Source organism: Sander lucioperca, chromosome 18, assembly GCF_008315115.2.
Source record: "Sander lucioperca isolate FBNREF2018 chromosome 18, SLUC_FBN_1.2, whole genome shotgun sequence".
In the NCBI taxonomy this organism is placed as follows: Eukaryota; Metazoa; Chordata; class Actinopteri; order Perciformes; family Percidae; genus Sander; species Sander lucioperca.
In genome coordinates, this window is record NC_050190.1 from 10,309,758 (window position 1) to 10,332,488 (window position 22,731).

The 22,731-nt window shown below is 40.4% G+C and overlaps 2 protein-coding genes across 4 annotated transcripts; both read right to left on the reverse strand.

Annotated features, from left to right (window-relative positions):
- Nucleotides 1-2,791: 2,791 nt before the first annotated feature.
- On the reverse strand, nucleotides 2,792-15,571 carry e2f2 (E2F transcription factor 2). Of its 3 annotated transcripts, none has more exons than XM_035994894.1 (7): nucleotides 14,713-15,571; nucleotides 8,088-8,187; nucleotides 6,980-7,199; nucleotides 6,367-6,528; nucleotides 6,126-6,240; nucleotides 5,803-6,001; nucleotides 2,792-4,815 (listed from the first exon to the last, which is right to left on the reverse strand). In XM_035994894.1, the coding sequence occupies exons 1-7, from the start codon at nucleotides 14,986-14,988 to the stop codon at nucleotides 4,556-4,558; spliced, it is 1,332 nt and encodes a 443-aa protein (XP_035850787.1). In that variant the 5' UTR covers nucleotides 14,989-15,571; the 3' UTR covers nucleotides 2,792-4,555. The 3 variants fall into 3 exon arrangements, with proteins under 3 accessions (XP_035850787.1, XP_035850786.1, XP_031137386.1); XM_035994893.1 differs by having other exon boundaries at nucleotides 2,792-4,830; nucleotides 5,803-5,998; nucleotides 14,713-15,570; XM_031281526.2 differs by having other exon boundaries at nucleotides 2,792-4,830; nucleotides 14,713-15,569.
- Nucleotides 15,572-19,291: 3,720 nt separating this feature from the next.
- On the reverse strand, nucleotides 19,292-21,344 carry id3 (inhibitor of DNA binding 3). The gene is made up of 3 exons (XM_031281516.2): nucleotides 20,914-21,344; nucleotides 20,458-20,531; nucleotides 19,292-20,061 (listed from the first exon to the last, which is right to left on the reverse strand). Exons 1-2 carry the CDS (start codon nucleotides 21,211-21,213, stop codon nucleotides 20,478-20,480), a joined length of 354 nt encoding a protein of 117 aa, XP_031137376.1. The 5' UTR covers nucleotides 21,214-21,344; the 3' UTR covers nucleotides 19,292-20,061; nucleotides 20,458-20,477.
- Between the last annotated feature and the right edge of the window lie 1,387 nt (nucleotides 21,345-22,731).

Here is a 22,731-nt window from a genome sequence, read left to right on the forward strand (position 1 = left end):
AACTGGAGTGACTCACTTAATGTTTTCCCTGCTTGTCTCCACCCTTTTCCTTCCTTAACACCACATACCTATTCATTGTCATTTTCCATATCAACACACTATCTCATACTGCTAATGGTAATTTCCCTCTTTACTTATATCAACAAGGGCTTTCTTTCTTATCTTCTTTACACCCTTTCTCACTTTGGCTGTGAGGAAGTGAGGTACACAAAATGCAGCTTTTCTCCCTCTCTGACACACTCACGCAGCAGCACAGAGGTCGTAGTGACATCTTCCAGTAAAGATTACAGCTGCCAGGATTTCCAGTGGAGTTGCAGCACAGGGTCCTCCAACCTCCCCCCGAAAAATCTCCCTCTCCCTCTCCACTCTGCTTGTTGACTCAGCTCCACCAGTCCTGCTATCAATTTACTACTCCTGTCAAGCCAGGAGGCCCAGGCTTACCGTAAAATACCCCCTCTTCTGGTTGACACGGATGACTGGAAATGGGAGGATTGTAGAGAGTAAAAGAGAGAGAAGGGTTTTGATTTATTGTTTAACACACTTTCCCACTGGAATAAGCATATGAAGTGTCTTGAACGGGGCAGGGCCCTTACTGTAAACAATCTGTTCAAGAACCTGCACAACTGCACTATGAAGAAGTACTGGGAAACACCTCTGTGACAAAAAGAGCTGTGACACTTTGTGACAGCTTCTGCTTTGAAAAATACGTCACCTCTGACCTAATCATCAGAATCCTCCCTCTGTGACATGGCAGCTGGCAACATACCTGCCCAGCAACCACACCCTCAGACGGACACCCTCTCCAGCATGCCTGTCATCACAGTTGGTATTGCAACAAAAACTTTTCCAGACTGGTAAAAGGTAGTCAAACTTGTTTGTGATTAATAATTATAAATGCAGTAAAAATCACAACGTCAGTGTCATTCGAGACATTAACAAGGAAGTCTGAGAACAATTAAATTCACTTTTCCTTGAACTATTCCTCCTTCTTGTTGAATACCGGTAACTTCCATTCATCCATTTAATTTCTGTTACATTGATCATTACATTAATACTGCCTTTATACCTCCCAGGATAGAAAAATAGCAAGAAGTTGAAGTCAAACACAATCTGTTCAAACATCTATAGCTATTTTTTGTGCCAGAGTCAGTTCAAGGCTTTCAGTAGCTCTAAATAAGATTGTGTGTGGCATTAAACACACCAACCATAGTCACTAAAAAGCTACCACCCATAATGAAAATAATACTAACACTGTGTGTCCCTAAAGCGGCTGTGGCTCTAAACAATGATATGCAACGTTTTGGCCTCAGGCTGTTGCTGCTCATTGATGAGCTGTCACTTGCCTGCACACAAAGAGGGTATTTAGGTTTTGGAAATTTAAGCATTTAGCTAATAATATTTCCTTTAGCCCCTTGTTGTCACAGCAATTGGTCTCAATGTGCAATGTGACAGAACTGAGGTGGTCTGCTGTTTAGATAGCATGTAAACCACACAGGCAAAGGCAATATGTGTACGTGGCGTCTGACATTTCAGTTTATCGCGTCTTGTTAAACACACAAGCTATTGTGCGCAACATCTACATCTGTTAATAGACACTTAGCTCTAATAGACACCTGGTGTTGGTTCAGAAGCAAATGGGCACAAGAGTTTGCAGAAAATCGGTGCATGAGAAGACAGACATTCTTTGTGAGAGTTAAAAAAAGGGTTGGCATGTGGCTGGGTTGGGTCAGTGGTAGAGCAGGCGCGCATATCCTGAGAAGTTTATTCCTTGACACAGAGGTCCAAGGTTTGAATCTGACCTGTGACCTGACCTGATTCCTTGCATGTCTTCCTCCTTTCTCACCTAACTGTCCTGTCACAATTAAAGGCGGAGAAGCCCAAAAAACTATCTTAAAAAAAAAGGTAGGCACAAGCTCAACTTTTTTTTCCTCCTCATTTGAGCTGTGTTGGCGACCACAATACATTTGTGTTTTCTGTTGTAATACACTACAGTTTGCCATGGTTTTATGCCATAACCTTTATGTTCTATATTAAATTACTTCAGGAAGAGCTGAGCTTGCATGTTGAGCTCCTTTTTTTCCCCCAGAGCATTTCGGAAAGGAGATATGATCTTAGATGGTCATTCCCAAAGAGCAGCCAGTGACCATTGTACCCTCCGCTTGTGTGTAATATTTAACATATAATCTATAGATTTCCTAGTAAATGTGTGATGTATCTCCTTGCAAATGTCTTCCCTCCCAGAACTCATTAGTACTATTCCAGTGACCCACTGAACTTTAACCTCTTGGGGTGTCCGCTCCCTTTTGTAAGCTTGTTACCACAGCAACAAACTCACAAAGAATGATGGGTGGTTTTTGTCTACCTGTCTGAATGTGTTTATAGCTTATTCAGTGTTATTGTCGCTTTTCATGTCAACCTATTATCTCTCCTCTGGGAATGTCACTTCTTATTAGGTCAATATTCTCAGTGGACACTTGCTGGTTTTAGACAGAAAATACTCCATATTTTGATTTGACTCTCCGGGTTCCTAGTAGTATACATTTTGAAGATGAAATCCTGCATGTTTGTTAAATTTTTCAGCAAGAGTCAGGTCATATTAAGGAATACATTGCAAAGGCTTGAAGAAAAACAAATTAAAAGCAATGATGCATGAAGATTAGATGTATTTCCACTGCAGTTTTGTTGGAAAAATGTTTGCTGGGATAAACTACATTAAAACATTTCTACAGAAACTACAGGTTCCTGACATGACAAGTGAGTAAAATAAAACTGGAGCACAGTTCCAAGTGTAAACAATGGCTTCAGTATTTATTTCATCATTTCAAACAGACCACACAATATTACAAAATATTAAGTGCCGCATGTCATACAAAAACAATTGTGCCTTTTGTAAAAAGGCAAGTATCAACCTTTAAAGAATTCAGAAAAAATAGGTATAAATACAAAACAAATTATGTACAAATACCAGAAAAATAATGCTCATCAAAAAAAACTACAATTTCTGAATTTACATCCTCTAATCTACATTGTAAAAACACACAAAAACACACCATGACACCCATTTCCCAAACTGTCAAATTCACACACAAACACACATTTTCAAGTTTTGTTAGGACAGGACAGTTAGCTTATCTCTGCAGCAGTGGAGAGGGAAAGCCAAAAATACGTCAGCATGAAATTCAAATTTCCAAATGTCTAGAACGCTTAGAAAAAAAACTTTTAACAGATAAAAGTCACAGCTGGCGGGTGCATGTCTGACATTTTAAAGGGATAACACCACCACATGTGAGAAAACATTCATGGGCTTGAAATTTAAACAGTAAAGATATAAATTCCTTCTTGTTTCTTTTGCTGCTAGATCAACATACTTCATTTCTGAACAAGAGGAAATGCAAATTGCTACTCTAATTAAACCTTAATTACATCAATTAACCCCTATTTACCACACCTGCAACACAGATGCTGCATTTTAATTTATTTTGGGTCATTTCCTCAGAAATACAATAGTAGTTTCACACTACTAAATCAAAAAAATATTCTATTAAATTCAGCAAACTCTTATCAATAGAGGAGCACCTGGATTTGAAATAAAGCTGCCAAACCAACAAGAGTGAGTGTGACCCTCTTGCTCTGTCAGAGATTGTATGTGTTCACAAAGTACCCATTATCAGTCATTAACTCTGGATCTGGGCCCACTATTGGGTTTCAAAAGCTGCCTTTCGCATTTTGGCACACACTGCAGCACCAAACAAGGCCCGACATAAAGCCCAAGGCAGGAGAGAGCAAACCTGATCAGACAGAAGCAACATGAGCACCTTGAAAATCCGATTTCACACAATACTGTGTCCAAGCTGTAGATGCTTGTGGATCTACAGACCGGTATTATTCACAGCTTAATTTGGTCAGTGTAAAGGTAGATAGACTCTTCAAAAACACACCCTGTGTATGGTTTTTGATGGCTTTACCTTTCTCTTATCCAGTGATTGAATCATGTAAAGCTGCATAGCAGTTAAAGCTAACATAATACAAGGCTGCCCCCTACGGGCCAAAGAGTGGCACACAACATTAAGACTTTGGAAACAATGAAGAAAACTAATTCCTGAGTTGTCACACTGTAAACCCCACCTGATAATCAAATGCATCAGATTTTGTTGCTGGTGATGTGATATGCATAATAACTCCTGTCTTGTATGTTATGTTGTTACAAGTTTTATCTTTGTAGCGCAATCTGAAAATGTGACAGAAAATCCAAAACAATCCCTGCTTTTTAAACAGTGTTTCCTGACGGTTGGAGATTACACTTCTGTGTCAATCCCAGCCTCACCCAACCTTCCAGTCCGATCATTTTTTACAATAATATGTACAAATTATTTTTACTTTATTAAAATAAACAAAGGGGGTAAGGTAACTCCTCCTTTGGAATCATTGGAATTAAAACAGGCAAGGTAAAAACAAATAGTGATGGCTTCATAGTGTAATATTTCTGACCTCGAGAAGGCATTCAATTAAATATTTCCCACGAATCTCCCCAAATTCCCCCCACCCTATCTACATCTCAGCTCTTCAACAGTTCTCCAAGATCATAGGTGTCGAAGAAATCTGACACTCCCTCGCCATCCTCCAGGCTCCAGAGGTAATCGTCGTGGTCCAGAGGCGGTGAGAAACTCACAAAGGGGGTGTTGGGGTCTGGGGCGAATGAGGTGCAAGGAAGCTGGTCCTCTGTGATCTGGAGCAGGCTGGGGGGCAAACCCAACAGACGCTCGACGTCCAGTAGCGCGGAATTGGAGGCTTCAGCTGAGGAGGTGGCTGGAGCTGCTGTAGACATGTTGGCTGTGATTAAGAAGAGGACAAAAAATAGGTTCATCTTTTTAGCCTGAAATGTGTCTTGAATGCTTAAATTTGTAATGAATTTAATTTATTTTAGCTTTTGCCTTTTTGTCCCTCCTTCTACACGTTTTATTTTTTTAACTTCATCCTTGTGATTTGTATTCCTTTTATATATTGAGTAATCTTAGCAATGTATCTTAACTTTTTTGTTATTATTAGCCATATTTGTAAAAAATTGCTCTCTATTTAGTAGTGGGTTTTCAATCTAATATTTACTGTACTGTGTATCACTGATTGAGAATGTTAAGAGAATAGTTTAGATGGGAGTTCGATGTGAACATTGATACATCCCCCATGTTTGTGCATTAAGTATAGAGCTAGAGCCAGAGGGCTTAGCATTAAGACTGGAAGTTCAAAAATACACCTATTAATGCCTATAAAGCTCACTAATTAATACTTATCAAATATCAAAATAGTATTCCACTGATGTAGCATTGCAATACTATAATATTGTCAGACTTACAATGGACAAAGGATCAAAATCGATGCAGCAGAACCAGAGATATTGTCTTTTTTATTTCACGTATTCTCCTTCCTTGTCAAAACCTGGCTCCTACATTACCAACTGTGTCAACCCGATTTACTCAGATGCACAGATTCATGTGTGTTATGCTTGTAGCGACTAATGTAGACACGGGTGCAGTAATTTCTCTGTCTTGTTGTTACCAGGAGATGAACGGTTGTGTTTCAACCGGTATATTTGTTCACTTTGGACAGAGTCAGGCTAGCTACAGAAGGCTGCTTCCAAAAGCAAAAGCAAAGCAGCTCCCCAAGACGAGTGCATGAGTGCAATCAGGGCCTCACACACCACCTATTGTTGGAATAAGGTGACTCATCAACCAATTAGCTCCCAGTGTGAGAATTAAGACAGAATCCTACTGTACTGTTCATGACTCTACAGAAAACTCAGCTTACATTCAACAGGCTCCTCTTTGATGCTGTAGCTTGGTGGGCCCATTGGGGTTGTAGTTGGAGGGCCGAGCGATTGAGGGAACTCCTTTTTAGGGGTGACAGCGCTTTTCACTGGGCTAGCATCTTCGAGACCCTCCTCTGGACACAGATAGACTTCAATGGGGCCATTCTTACTCTTTAAATATATCTGTAATGACCCCTGCTGTAAGGAGAAAAAGAAAATATTTTTTTAATACACATATACAGTGCTCATAGTTTCATTGAATGTATTCTATTTGTCTTTTGGAGAGTTTTTACCAACAATTAAATGAAATCTGTTTTCTTACCCCTGCCGTGTCTGGCACCTCCAGTTTGGTGTCAGCAGGGGCCTTGACGGCAATGACTGTCTGGTCTCGGAGACTGCCGATGGAGCGGATGTCCTGATATGTCACATAGCCCAATGTACAGTGTGTGGTCAAGGGTGATAACAGCAGCAGAAATTAAGTGGATATTTGCATGTATAACCAGACCCAGAAGACCACCAGAGTACGATGTAGACACACGCACACAACTGGATGTAAAGGATATCTCTTATTATCTTCATATTCGGTGAGTTGTTTGAGCTGTGTGGTGCTGGAGTGGATCAGTTCATCCAGAGATCGCTCTACTCTCTCCAGGTCTCCAAGCTCTTTCCTCAGGGCGCAAGCCTTCTCTCCTCCGCCTGCACCACCCTCAAATACATCTCCAACCCTACGAGAACACACATGAAAATATAAATAAACAAAACGTGTGATGATCTGATTGCAGTACAAATTGTAGGTGTCATAACAACTCAAAAACAAAGGCGCACAGTGTATAAGCAGTCTACATGGTTCAGTGGAGGTTGTTCAATGTTGTCTAGATATTTTGCAGTGCCCCCTAACATCCACTAGGAGGCAGATAAGCTAAGTATAAGCAGGGATAAAAACAGTCCAACAAAACAGCTTTTCTTAATAAACACAACCTTTTGAAATGTATTTTCATTTTTCGTTGAGACTGTGTAAAACGTGTTGATTCACTCTGTGATAACTGTTGTAGCTGTAGTCTATGGTGTACTGGATTAGTTTTAATATATATATATATATATATATATATATATATTCTAATATATCGGTATATCAGGTGGTCAAAATATTAGGAACACTTTTCAATTGGTACTTACAGCCACTGGATGTTGTTCTTGGACTTCTTTCGGATAAGCTGGACTCCCTCCAGGACGTTGGTGATGTCATAGATGCGTCTCTTCTGGACCTCCAGAACCTCAGTGGCCCAGTTCAGGTCAAGGACTCCATCAGGAGACTCCGCGATCAGACCCACAAATTTCTTGGTCAGCAAGCCCAAGGACGTGTCGTAGCGTGTCCGCTCACCTGGAGACTTTGGAGCTGAGAGCAAAGATACAGACAAAAGCATATGGAGAAGGGGAACAGTTAGAAAGCAGGACCAACAGACAAAGATACGTGGATATTTAAACAATCTTCACACCACAGATACCACCTCACAGTAGATCTCTATTACCCCAAAGCACATGTCTTTAAAAGTATTGTACATGATATTTGAAACAGACAAATTCATTAATTAATGCTACTGTCTGCTCTGTGCATTTCTGATCTGCCACTGTCTCTCACATGTTGACCATTTGTGTGCAAAAATTACATCTCAAACAAGCCATCACCTTTTAATCTGTTACTGATTTAATAATTTGACTTTTTTAAATTTAGTTCCTAAGGCTCCTGTGCTGCTCTTCTCCCGGACTAGTCCGAAGAGCTGGGCCTCCTCCCTCTTTTAAGCTACCCAACCCCCTGTGACCATGTACCCCATACAACTGCTCCATCCACTTACCCTAACACCCAAACCCTCCCCTCCCCTCCCCTACCTGCCCCCTTTGTGAAGAAATCTAATTATACAACTTCCTGAGGCGTATCTTTTTGTACTGACAGCATTTTATTGGTCTTTTTATACAGCTCGTCTTTATAATTATTATAACTCTACCATAATCTACTAATGTTACAACATTCTGTTCATTTTTTGTAATCACAATGTTCCTGTTTTAGTGTTCCTATTGTGCTTTCTGCTCCCAGTGGAGGGTGTCTCTTTCTCCCTTTTTGTACTGTAAACCTTATTTGACTTGAATAGAAGCACTACAGAGATGTTATCAGCATATATACCACTACTAGAATTGGTGAATCTCAATCATCTAGACACAAAACCCACTACAATACACCACAACTCTCACATCTGTCTACACTCTGATCTGTAGTGGGTGTACTCACTCCTTGGACTTGGTATCCTGGCTGCGATGGCGCATTTGCCTTTTGGTGTGCGGAATTCTGGCAGGTAAAGAGGGTCCTCCAGATCCAGCTTCCTTTTAGCCTAGAGAGAAAAAAAGTACATGTACATGAGTTAAAAAAAAAAGAAAATATAAGAAGTGTTTTTTATAGTTGCAGTGTTCACTATGACATAATCATTTTGTCACCATAAGAATATAGTTTGTGCACATATTCCCCATTTGAATTCTGTAGTCTGCTGGAAATCTTTCATCCTACTTGACAAGTTAAATGTTAAATCATGATAATGAAGTGTGTAGGGCACGTCCAGCCAATCCATGAAACAGTGACATCAATGCTGGTAAAAGTGCTAAATAAGGGGGTTGTTGAAAACTGTCGTAAATGTGCCAATAGCCCTCAAGTGCAGGAACAAAGCACCCGTCACACTTTCCCAAGCACTTTAAGGGGGTCGTGTGTGTGTGTGTGTGTGTGTGTGTGTGTGTGTGTGTGTGTGTGTGTGTGTGTGTGTGTGTGTGTGTGTGTGTGCGTGTGTGGGGGTATAGGGAAAGGGGGTGATCGTCTCTCAACCCACTGCTTGCAAATGTCAAGGAAATCCCTGGAATAACTCAATGACCTCTCCTCCCCCTCCCAAGCCTCTCTATGTCCCCTTTCCTCCACAGCTTCACACACACACACACACACACACACACACACACACACACTTGACTATAACTGTAATACATCACACACTAAGACCTGCAGCATCAATCTAAAGCACACACACAACCTTTAGACCAATAACTATTAAATATCTTCATGTGACCACATTTTTTTTTCAATGACCTACATAGGCCCAACAACAAAAGTGAAAGTCACATGAACCAAGCCTCCCAGGATTGAGAAATGACCAACTGTCTGAAAAAGGACAAATTGTGCAAAGTGGCGACACCCTAACATGCAAAATTCCTGCCAGTTAATTGCTAACTACAATATGAGGGACAAGAAAGTTTGCAGTCAATCTGCTTTATTCCCCTCATCACACAGTGCGCCCACACAAAACACTCTGGTGACTGAACTAACGAGGCGTGGGCTTTCAGCAAGGCTGCTGGGTAATTTACTGCATATGGTTAGGACCTCACCTCAGTCATTTATGTGTCCTCTCTTATCCTTTCTGCTCTGTATTGTCTCTATAAACTCACCATTCCTCCATGTCTCTTCACAAATACTTGGCAACAGTAATCCCTTTTTGCCACCACAGTGCTTTAGCTAATAGGTTTAGGCAACTGACTTTTTCTGAGACAGAAAAAAGTGCTGAATTGACTTGACCATGTGGGGATGAGCCTGTCTGAGTGTGGGGATAATGAAGGCTGCTATTGTCCCAGTGTGCTCCCTGACATGTCCACCTGTTGACTGGCGACATCTGGAGCAGCACAGCAAATGTGTGTGTTGCTGGCGGGGCAGCTTTTAATCCCTACAGCCTGCAGGCGGCCATACAGTAACCAGTAGGACAGAGAAATACACAGGTCAGGGCAGAGAGTGACCAGCTACTCTGAACCAAATGGTCACTGTTAGCATTTATTTATTTATATAGCTCAGAGTCCTGACAGTAGCTGCCAAACACCAGGGGTCACAGAGAGGAATGAGATATTGGTTGGAGTGTCTACAAGCAGCTGTAGTCACAATGGAGAGAAGGTCTGTCTGGTTTTACTTGATTGTCCAATTCATTCAGTCCCAGCATAAGTACTGTATAAAATGAGTAGCCTTGACATTAGAATTAGTTTCAGCTTTATAACTTCCATGATCTAAATGTACAGATCAAGCTGCACCATGTCTACATTTTTCAGGCTTGTATGTCTATAATTTCAGTCACAGCCACAGGAGTGGTGACATGTTGTAAGAGGGGAACCAACGGTTTCACCCTGCAGCTGTATGGGTGAGGGTGGGGGCTTGGGTGCTCCCTTATTTGCATGAGGGATTTCTCTGGTGAGTCAACCATATTACGCAAACACCGTTTCACGTGGTGGAAAGACAGGCTGTTATCTGTCGATTTATAGGCAAGCACACAGGCATGCTGCTTGAGACACATAAGGACACACATAACATCCCGAAAGACTAAATTTGATCACTTCGATCAGTCTTAAGACAGAAAGCTGGACATTGTGTGCATTGCAATTATTATAGTAAGCACATGTTAACCAATTTAAATTCTGTTCTCATGTAGTTACTGTGCAGCAAGCCACTGTGTGGGCCAATTGCTGCGAGAGGAAATGGCAAAAGCCTGAGCCAAGTACACTCCTATTAGCTAGTTATCTCCAAGACTCGCCTGCCCAGTTACACCCAAAGCACCACGTGTGGCTTCTTCTGTTTGCCGTACATTCATTGGCTGATTCATTGGGGAAATCTCAACAGCGGCTTTTCACACACAAAGTCACAATCACGTGAAGGACTTCTGCTTGGGCCTCTCTTCAAACCAACAAACCTGGTCTGTCAGGCTGCATGGGACTCAGATTCCATCCAAGCCCAGGGCAAGTTACATTATGCCTGCAAATGTCTACTCCTCTGTACACCAATCCCTCACTACCACACCCTTGGAAAGTCAAAAGAAAAACAATGCCTACATTGCTGATGAGATTGTCAACATTGCTCTCAAGAGGTAAAAAAAAAAAAAAATAATCTGGACCTGCCAATTTGGGTTGGTGGTGGAGAGAGAGAGGGGAGAGCAGGCTCCTTTGAAATGCAAAACTCCCCCTATTGAGAACATCATGCTCCAGGGCCAGCGTTGGCCTGAGGCCGGGGTAAAACAAGGTGAGTGAGAGGGAATAGAGAAGCAGAGATGTTTTGGGTCAGTGTATACAGTTGGCAATGTGGCCAATGTCACACCTGAATGTCATCAGTCTGAATGGGGGCTCACCAGAGGGGCTCCAAGAAGAATCTCTTGAACCACAAGGTGATTCAAGACACTGGAAGTTACATAAAAGAGGTTTGTTTTCCCGCAAAGCAGAAAGAGTAATTCATGAAGCTAAAGACAATGCTAATGCAGTTTTGGCAGATAGCGCACACTTCCTGAAAATCTGGAAGAATGCACATGTGACATAAGCAGGGAATAAGCTGGACATTGTTTCTGGTGGACATTATGCAGATGCATCTAGTGTGCCAGACTGCAATTTGGCTGTAGTAAATGTGGTTTGTTGCACAATTACAAATTCATTTATCTTCGAGATTCAAACGAAAGTAGCCGTCATAGAGAGAAAGGGCTTCGCTGGACTTTGGAGGGATCGAGGCCTGAATCCTGTAACACATTTACATCACTATCAATCCGAAAGGAAACAGTGACAAGACACTATCAACAGTCTACACACCCTGGTTAAAAGCCACATGACAGTCACTTTTACACTGCCTGCCTGTTACTACAGTTAGCATGATTAATAGTAAAGACAAGATCTCTGCAGCTAAAGTTAACTTCATTCAGTCAAACATTAACATTTCAAAAGCACATGCCTCTCACAAGTAAACTTTTGAGCGTGGGATTATGCATGACTGTATAGATGTGTTTGTATTTAAAGGAACTCAGGTTTTCATGCTGAGCCAAGCATCCTGTTACCCAGTTTTAAAAAAGAAGCTAAAAAGACAGTGTTGATTGTAGTGTTGTTTAAGTTGAAGGAAATGAAGCTGTACATGAAGAAGCAACACTTCCTGTAAACATAAGGCTGATGACTGAACATGCAATGGAGCTGCTGTGTCAGCAAGCACATACTCTATTGTCACTACTATCTTCAGTAGTACAGCAATGAATTGAAATAATTCATTTATTTATTATTCCCTGTAAACATAAAATAATGGCATCCTTGCATCTATTTTTATTTCACATACAGCTAATAAAAAGTGACAACCTAGGAAGACCATTTGTCAACAGGTTGTATGAAACCAGAGAATGTATTTGTAGTCCATACCAGCTGCAGCAGTGATGCTCTGTGGCTGAAAACTGAAGTGTAGCGTGACCCTAAAAACACTGCAGGGGCAGCTGTCGGTAATTTAGAAATTCAGTTCTGTGTCAGAGACTAGAACGCTCCCAGAAAACCCAGAAAAAAGTAAGTATTCAAGAAAAATGCACATTTTCTCCAATGAAAATAAAGACTAAAAACAGGAAGCTCTGAGATCATCGCCTTAAATGTTTTTGATGCAGAGTAGAAGGAAGGAGGGAGGGAAAAAGCTTAAAGATCCTTCCTTTAGAAAAGGGAACCAAAAGGGATTAGGCCTACTAATCAGGAACAAGATACAAGTTTCAGCCCCTTCCCTTACTCATAGCATCACTTGCTTGTAAGACTTTAAGGTGCTTCTCCCCACTAGAATTGGAAGTTTACCTAATTAACTGAAATGTCCTGAGGAAGTTTCATAATCATGGGACTTTGGCACTTTTGAAACCTGCTTTGCAATATTACTCTTTTCCACCTCAACTGAGATGTCCTGCGTTACCTTTGACGTGTGATAACTAAGAATACCTGCTTTTCTTCAAATCACTATTGTGTTCACAACAAATCCAAACACATGTATGTATGTATGTATATATATATATATATATATATATATATATATGTAAAGTTTGAATATATTGAATGAACCTTGAATATATTGAATGAACGTCAGAATATATTGAATGAAAGTTGAAATGGAATCTGGATATGGTTACCGTTACCAATTTTTTTTGGCCCATACATGCATTCGCCAGTGTGTTAATAATCTCTTCATTTCTCATAATTGCTGACACTAGATTTCTTGCTGATTCGCTCACAGTGTCACACTTTGGTAAGGATGAATCACAACGAAAACACAAGATGTCAGCAGACAATGACGTCAGATTCCATTTCAACTTTCATTCAATATATTCTGACGTTCATTCAATATATTCAGACATTCATTGAATATATGCAGACATTCATTCAATATATTCAGACTTGCATTCAATATTATCAAGCTTCATTCAATATATTCAGACTATATTCAGACTTTCATTCAATATATTCAAACGTATATATATATATATATATATATTCATATGTGTGTGTGTGTGTGTGTGTGTGTGTGTGTGTGTGTGTGTATATGTATGGCAGAGAGAAAGAATGGCACAACACCATTATCAGTGAGAAAACACACTCAGCACTCTGGCTCCCTATCAGCAAAAAGTCACCATCTTCTGCAGTATATGTGTGTTAGAAACCCTATGACCCCACATCCAAGACACACTATTAGTCTGGGCCAGTTATAGGCCCAGACCAATAATAGGTCACATGAACTGGTCTTAATGTTGGATTAAAAAAGGGGAAAACATATTTCTAAGTCAGTAAACAAAATGGAGAATTCCAAAACTTGACATGTACAAATCGAAGTATACATACATACATACCTTGGCATGTGATAATAAGCCAGGTGGTAGCCTATTTCTCACTTTACTTATGTCCAGCTAATCCTCTTGAAGGGCCTATTAGTGAATACAGGCTACAAGGGCAGGGGGTTAACATGAGATTTGGAGACCCTGTACACACTCTAACCCCTAACCCCTTTAGCCTTACTGCAATTCACTAACTCGAAAAGACTGCAAGGCTGGCTGGCAAGAAAGAAAAGACCAAATATAACAAGCAACAGCAGGTGTGGAGCACTTACATGTTGCTGAGTGCGATCCAGTCCTCACAGATCATAAAGCTTTTCAAATAATCCTTCAGGAATAGGAAGTTTATGGTTTATACATGGCACGAATACCACTCACATTTTTTTTTTTTTACATGAACAAATCACACAGTCGAGAATGATGTGTGTCTAAGACCTCTTTTCACCTGAGCATACACACATCAGCTCTCAGGAAAACACACCAGTTGTCTGGTTATGACCTCTGACCTCCACCTCCTTCCTACAATGATATGAACAGGTTACACCGGTCCTGTATTGCCTCAATGACAGGTGCCGTTAAAGCAGCTGTCATATGGGTGTAATCACAAAGAAAGCTGTTCAAATACGAGTGTTACCAATGACTTAGGAACATCTTGTCAAATTAGAGCTGATTTTTAGTTCACAAAAGGGTTAATGGAACAGTGCAATGCTGTGTTTACATTAATGTCTGCCACCAGCCTGGTCATTGTTTGATAGTGTAAACGCCACCACTGCTGCCCTGGCTATCTCCCACTGTGGAGGGCACTCATCCTTCCTTTTCACAAGCGAGGGGCCCCAAACACTCTCCAAACACTATCAACCAACCCCCCCTCACCAAAACCATCAAACACATTTACACACACACACACACACACACACACACACACACACACACACACACACACACAGCGTCTGGTCTCGTCTAACTACAGCTGGACTGCGGGAAAAGATGTCACACAACTTAACATGGCAGGCAAAGGGACACACACCATTCATACACATTCAGCAGCAGTCACAGTGGCTCCTCTGTGGCTTATCACGTCAAAACATATTTGAATGTGCCCCAAACGCTGCTTCACATGCATACCGATGGAAATCAAGAATTATTCCGCCCACATAACTCACTGTACAGGACACACATTGTATTTAGTTATTAAAACTTGTGTATTTGTAGTGCAGGCTTGTATTTGTAGTGTGTTTGAATCTTTACCGGCAGGCGCCCGGAGGATGATCTGATGGGTTTAGCCTCTGGTCCGTGGGGGGTTGAATACAGGCTGTTGGCTCTTTGTTCAGCCGCGGCGGTGTTGCAGATCTGGGTGAAATAGCCGGCTGGTACCGTGCTCATCGGCGGGCTGGACAGTCCGGTGTTGAAGAACTCGGTCTTCACTCCTCCGGTGGACAAAACCTTTATCTTTTGCTGAGGGCAAGACAGTCCCGCTACTGGCCGACCCGATGCCGGAGAGACGCCTTTAGGCATCCGCATCATTTTCTTAAGTAAATTTAAACTAAATCCAACCGGATTTGTCAAGCTGGTAACTTTAGCAAAGCTGATCAATGCACTGCTAAATCGTTCCCTGTTATTAGCAAGTTGCTGCTGCTATAGGCTTTGTATGAACATATATTTCCACCCTGGCGAATATAATAACAAAAGAGCCAAGAGCAACTCATACAGCTGAAAGCAGCCTATTAAAAGCAAAATGCATGGATTAAACAGACAATTCAGCGGTATTTTCTAATATTGTTCAATGTTCATCAGTAAATACAACAGACTAGTCGGTGATGTTATCCTTTGTCCGGTAACGTAACAAAGTGCAGAGGAAACTTGACCTAACGTTACAAGTTACGAAAAACTTCTGGTTAAATAAATAATCTACTTCAAACAACCAGTATTTTAAAGTCCAGTACCAGAAGGCTACCAGGTCTTATTAAGATCAGGTTCTACCTTGAGATTGAGAATTTATTGTGACTCCCTCTGATGCAGAATCCGAACCGGTATGTGACTCCTGTCCGTCCACCTCAGAGCTCCGCTCTCCATACAACAGGACAAGAGCTGGGGAAGAACAGCTTTTTTAGCGCCAAACTTGGTCCCGCGAAATTTAGATCTCCCGCGGTTAGAACTCCCCTCTGATTGGCTCACGGCACGTTCGGCTTGTCACATTTGCATAAAACAGTTGTACGAGGATGGTGCTGGTGTTCTTAAAGGGACAGTAGCGTAATTTCGGGACAGAATGTTCTTTTATTACCAGGCTGGAGTTGCAGACAATAACCACTTATTATTTTAAATAAGAATGAGTCTAGTCCATATAATCAGACATATAATAAGAGAGTTATAACTTTGTTGTTATTACACTTATTATGGTTACCGCAGGCCACGGTGAGCAACAATTTGACCCACATATTGCATCACAGTACACTAACCTTCAATTCAATTTCTATGGAAAGTGTACAAAACATTTAGAATTTCCCCTTTGGTGCAATGGTGCATCCACAAAATTGCATTGTGATATGTGAAAATTGAACTTAATAACTATTAAAAATGTGTGGGATTAATCATGGGTTAGGTCTAGATTAGTAAAGAAGTGGAACAATCAGATACAGTGCATATTTTTCAAATAGTGTGGAACTGTTTTATCTAACTTTAGAGACACTTCAGTTGAAATTCAAGTGAAATGTTAGATAAATATAAATTATATGTAATTTAACTTGCATAAACATGGCCTTCAATGTTAATTTAAATAGTAAGAAAGGAGCCATTTCATTGTTTACATGGGAAGCAATATATCTTCTTGATGAAAGTGTATTGTGGCCTGGTGCAAGGTGTTGCTGGGGCTAGTTTGTCGATGATAATTGGATTCATTCAGTACCACTCTTGCTTATTGGCTCAGAGGAGATATTGAAAGAAAACAACCCCTCCCCCATCCACAGCTATCAGGCAGACCCAAGCCATATGACATGACCCCCATTGGCCAAGGCAAAGCAGACTCCCATCCAAAGCAAGCCCTATTGTCATGCCTAGATTTAAACCTATCATCATTTCAAAACATGAAATCTAAAAATGTTCTGAATGCAAGATAAGTTAGTTATGCATTATTCTCTCAATAAAGCACCAAATGACTTACATTAGCGTATGCATATAAAGGATCAAGGGTGGGGGAAAAAGCTGACACAGTTGCTTACACTGGATTAGATAAAATCATTCTCAGTTGTCTGGTGGTTGACCCATTTGCCTTGTACATGATATTGCAACATTAAACAGATGTTAGAGACTAGAAATACTGACAGAATTGTCCCTCCACATAGCGCAATTTATATCATGTCCTCTCTCTGTTCCTTCCTCATTCATACCAAAGTACGAAATGCAGTACTCATTCGAGATGTTGCATTGTCCACAGTCATATAATTGTTGCTCAGATTTTGTGATCCTTTTTGTAGTTTAATGTGGTCTGAATCGCAAACTATTAATATAATGTGGAGGGAACATTTTTCCTTTGTTTTCTTTAGAGAGCTTGGGCTGAAATGAGCCTGCAAAACACAACAATACATTGGGCTATACACACAGTTGACCTGACAGTAATCAGTAATCAAGTAAATCAGTGAAGCCATGACATCATTTTTATTCTTATATTATTACTTGTCATTGAATACTGTTTTCTGAACTGAAAAAAACCCTCCATCAAGTTCATATGGAATTTAAATGGTCCAAAGTAAATATGTCACGTGTGTTTAAAATCGTTGTAAGATAGTGTGAAATACCTCACACTGAAGGCTCACTGTGGGGCCAGACAAACAGAACAAGTGCTGTCACATCAACATATATAACAGCAGTGATGGGCTTTTGCTGCATTGATTTACAGCTGGTTTTATGTAGTTCATGTGACTGATGGCGTGTTCGATGGATTACATTTAGGCCTGGGTTGCTTTGTTTTTTACTGTATGCTCAGTAATCTCTGTCTTGTATCACACCAATCTGGATTTGTTGCGAGGTCAAAGGGTTGCAGTTCTGTGCCAAAGCAGTACTTGACCTGCAAAAGTTCATTTTGACATCCAAAGCTACGAGCTTATCTTGTGTTTAGAGTGCTCACATTCCTCGGATGTCAGAAGTACACAAGTTGTTCCATCCTCATCCAACACCCCCATCTTGTGGAGTGGATTGAGTACTGAAGCCTCAAGCATTGTTACCGGTTTATCTTCTTCATGATTCTTTCAATTAAAAACACACAAATGTCAAATTAACCATATATTCTAACAAAAATGTATGAAGCAGATACAATATCATAAACAAGTGTCTTATATAATCTAATACAACAGTGCCTTTGTAAAAGTTATGTTTATGTCAGTTAGGTGTTGATTCTACTCTATGCCAATTTTTCGCCCATTGTTTGTTGATATTATACATTTAGGTGTTCATGGTATATCGTCCCCTGATTTGCAAACTTGAGGTGAGGTACAAATGGCACGAACAGTGTTGTGCAAAGCTACACGCCTGAAATTAGACATTCAACTTTATTGTCATTGCACAGAGTAATGAGACAATGAAATGCAGTCCAGATCCATCCAGAAGTGCAAAAACGCAGTGAAGTAGCTTACATAGTAATGTATCCTACATATGTATAGTGGTAATATAATGAATAATATTAAACAGTAAGAGGTAGATATGAATATGCTAGCTTTATAAAGTAGGAACAGTATTGACAGTATGAACAGTGTGAAATGAATATACTAAGATACATAAACAGTATAAACATGTGCAACAAGTACCCAAAATATGTAGTGCATACGTATAAGTAGTGTAGTAGTCTACATATAAATACATTATACAGTACGGACAATAGTCTAAATATGAATAGGTTGTAAGAGCCTAGTACATGTAAGTGTCTGTACAGTATAGTACGTTTAAAATGACAGAAGGAATAAATTAATGATTATTTTATAGTTCACAAAGGTATTGCAAAGCAATATGAAGATTTTTTCACACCTTGTAGCTCATCATAATTTGTCCAAAGTGCTCCAGTGGCTTGAAAACGTTGAGCCAATAACACATTTTTACCACTAGATGGAGTTGCAACCTCATTATTAGCAGTATGATGATCAGAACTAGGCCAACTTATTCAACTCTTAAACATATTGGAGAGTCTGATTGTTTTATTCTTTTGTGTCCCTTTTTAAAGTTTGGTAAGACTATAAATAACAAGATTATTTATTGTTGCTGATAGACCAGCTAAGTACAGTAACATCGATTTACAAAACTGCTTATGTGTCATTAGACAGTTGTATTCTTTCTGTAGACCTAATTATTATATTATTACATAAATGGAGCTTCCACTCCTATATAATAGGCCTATAAAAGGCTTTAAAAAAGTGTTGTTATTGGAGTTGAATAAATGCTACATTAGAGGTGATGCTCTTCAGCTTCCAACGTCAAGGCGGCATATTTATGCACATGCTGATCTATTGTCATGAATGTTCAATGCTCTCAAGATTTATGAATGATCAGAATGGTTGGTTTATGGTAACATAACATCCTCTCTTCTTACACCATCTAGGAAGTTCAACTGCTTTTTACTGGTGGTAACTCATTCTTTGGAAAATTAGAAGCACTCACAGGAAACTCCCTTCGTTTGATTTCCAACCACTCAACCTCAAGATTCATCTGAATACATCCTGTTGTATCAGCATTTCATTGTCATCCAAAGCTGAAAAGTCACGTCACCATCACCTTTATTTTCTGAATAACACGTTGAGAGTTCACACTCATTGGAATTTCATAAATATATACCATAAAGGCCAAACTGTTTCACATCTTTTTTTTTTTTATTTCATTACATAAGAACATACATACATACAAAGCAAACATTATTATAAAGAGTTTATGAAACTCACAGCACATTGTCTGTAGAAATAACACAATCCCTACAAACATTTACAATTAACTCTAGTATAGAGTTCTGATTATACCTAAGAAAACCCAAACTCCCATTCAGAAAAAAATACCAACATCCAAATTGACTCACACCTTACATACCCACAGCAGATATGTACACATTCATATGAAGTTGTAATAGTCTCCAGATCATTAGAAATCAGATTAGAGGGTGGAAATAAAGCTGGGACAATTATGTGAGATAATGTGAGACTTGGTGTAGAAAGGGTTTAGGTTGGCTGTGGAGTTTAACCCACATAAAGTTGGTTTGGAATGCAATACAAACAAGGAAAATAAAACAACAATGTACCAATGTTTATATTTCTACCTATAGGGGATCCCAGGTTTTTTTTGGAGGAGGGCATACAAAGCCGGTCACTTTCAGTTTCCAATCCTGGCTTCTGCTTTGGTGTGTTGATTTGTCTGTCCAGGGGCCAAAGAATGAGTCTCTGTTTTCTTGCTCATGCACCACTGTTGATCCCCACTCATCTAGGAAACAGTCCATTTTTTTCTGTCTTTTCTTCTTTAAACCCTCCACCTCCCTCCTCCTTCTCCTTCTCTCCCAAATACCTATCCCACCCTTTCTGCCCCTCTTGTCCTCTTGCCCGGAGTGAAGTGGAGACATGTGTTTCCCTGCACCTGCATGGAGAGAAAGGAAGAAAAGTGAAGTCAGATCTCTCCCTCCCTCCCTCCCTGCAGAGGAGAGCAGACAGACTGGCGCCTAGCATGGAACTTTCATTAACCCCAGGCAGATAGCAATGAATCCGCAACACATTCACTGGCCTGTCTAATTGGCAACCGTGGTGAATGTGAAGGGTACGGGGAACTTCATCTTCCAGCACATCAATGCCGACACTATTCTCGCTGGTATTAAAAGTTTTATTTTCAAGTTACTTAATTTTGAAAGTCAAAACAAGACACTGTTGTAATTCTAAGCGAGTGGTCCGAAGATATGGTGTTTCCACGCACATTTCTCTTGTGATTTTAGTTATTTAGGAAGTCATTAAGATTCATTATATAGAGATCAATACATACCATGATCTGCCATCCTCATCCTAATGGCACAACCGTCCTTCTTCTTTGGAGAAATTACGAGCAAGGTCGGCAGTCTGAATGGAGAGCAAAAAGAGTGTCAATGCAACCATGACAATACTTTTCTAATTGCATACAAAAAAGAATAATGTGTGTGCGTGGGTAGCCTATAACATGTTTTCCACAACATTACATACTGTATCAGAGAACATCTGCTACTGCATCACATAGTCTAAAATACAACATTAGCGCCATGCATGCAAGCGGGGATTCACATTGTGTTGCAAGTGAAATAAACTTTACAAAATCCACAGATCATGGACTTAAATTGTCTTTTGCAGTGCAATGTAGAGATCTGTATAGTGCAGAGAGCTAAAGGCCTACACGACTAGCTGTTCGTGACTGTCAGTGTCTGAAGGACAAGCATGAGTCCACCCTGCAGCCCGCATCTCCCCTCACCTTTATTGACAAAACCATCTCCGGCGTGGCTGTGTCCTCCGCCTCCAGCGCGATCTGCAGGTCGAAGATGTAGTCGATAACATGTTGCAGGATTTCCACCTGGCTGACTGACTGGTTCTGCGGGATGCTCGGCACCAGCTCCTTCAGCTTAGAGTAGCAGTCGTTCATGTCGCACAAGGCGCCCACCGGCTCCTCCAGACACGAGTGTTTATTCCGGCTGATGGCGAGACTCTGCTCCGAAATGCAGCACACGGCCTTGTAACAGCTCCTCACCGAGCGGACGGGACTGATGGCTTTCATAATGAAAACAGAAACAATAACAACAACAAGACTCGGCTTGACGTTTAAGTATTAGTTTGTAACGGTTTTCTTCCTCTCGTGGTCTTCCTTTGTCGCTGTCCTAAAAAGCTACAGTGCTGTGACAGCGACTACAGTTAGGTCTTTATACAATACGCGCCTGCGGACGTCCCCTTCCTCGCATCGTGCTCTGATTGGCCAGTGTAAAGAGCAAGCCCATTCTCATTGGCTGATATCACCTTGTGGAAGGGTTGGAAAGAAGGAGGAAATTAGGGCTGGGATGCCTAAAGGGGATTGTCAATCAATTAGTTACCTCTCTTTCAGGTGGTGATATTTATTTGAAACAGATAGAAAAGGTTGTAAAAGTGGGTCACATTACAAGTTTGCAAGAATCTCCAGTAAAAAAAAAAAGGAATACTTTTAGTTCACAACTAGGCTACTTAACTTTGTAGGTGTAATTGCAAGAAGATATGGCTGTTTTGATTATAGATTTTTCTACAGTTTATATATGTCACTCTTAATTTACTTAGGCTACTTTAAATGTATAATTCCAGACGAATGAAACTCTTCTCAAATAGAGATAGGCCTACTTGAGCTTATCATGTTCCATTTTAGATATGCTAATTATGATGGCCTATTCTTATTGATTACTGTAAATCCTAATGAAGTTTGACTGCTTGTCTAACCGTGTCAAGACTTTAAAAACACTTAATCAAACAGAATTTCTTTAAAACTATATAGACAGATATAATATAGGCTATATGTAGATCGTTAAGTATTGTATATGCTTATACTAGGACACACTACCCCCAAAATTGTGCATACAAAAACAAAAATGTTGAAAATAGGATATTTATATAAAATAGGTAAAAGGTCAGTGGAAGGCCAGGCTATTTTCTCCAATAGAAATTGCTAAGAACATGTTATTCTGATGATCGACCATTGGATATGGATTTATTGAGTGATTATTCATGTTTAACTTAGTCCTTCTCTTATAGCCCTATTGCATATGTCTATATGATCAACAATGATTCAAACTGGCAAATAATAATAAAGGTGCGCTTAATCCGTCCAGTCACTTACTACTAAAATATAACCCTCTTTTGGGTTAAACAGTTTTATGAACATTATATTTTAACAATTCCAAATGTTGCTCCGTTTTAGTTTACATCAAAGCACGTCCCGTTCTGCTCCTATTTGGGTCTTATTTTCCCCTTTTCTCACAATCCTGTTTTGTGGAGGAATGCAGGCCTGAGCCAGCTGTGTGTCCTATCCCGGCCCAGCTGTGTTGATCTAACGCGCCAGTCCCAGACATGCTGGCGCCAGCCTCCCGACGTCATCCATTCACCCCGACGCGCACTCCCCTCTTTGGCAGACGGCCCGCCCTCCCCCGTCCACCACCAGAGGGGAGACGAGGAGAGGCGCTCAGAGATCCGATTGGAAGACGGGGTATGTCACTCACGGACATAGATCTACGCCCCCAATCCCTCCTCCAGTCTGCAGTTGTACTCAGAGAAAGTT

Excerpts from the sequence above, each read along its gene's own strand:
- e2f2 (XM_031281526.2), bottom strand. The coding sequence starts at position 14,988 with ATGATGCGGATGCCTAAAGGCGTCTCTCCGGCATCGGGTCGGCCAGTA. Across the intron at positions 8,188-14,712 it reads CATCCTCCGGGCGCCTGCCG|GCTAAAAGGAAGCTGGATCT; the intron begins GTAAAGATTCAA and ends TTTTCTCTCTAG. Across the intron at positions 6,529-6,979 it reads AAGAACAACATCCAGTGGCT|GGTTGGAGATGTATTTGAGG; the intron begins GTAAGTACCAAT and ends GTGTTCTCGTAG.
- id3 (XM_031281516.2), bottom strand. The coding sequence starts at position 21,213 with ATGAAAGCCATCAGTCCCGTCCGCTCGGTGAGGAGCTGTTACAAGGCC. Across the intron at positions 20,532-20,913 it reads AGATGGTTTTGTCAATAAAG|ACTGCCGACCTTGCTCGTAA; the intron begins GTGAGGGGAGAT and ends CTCTCCATTCAG.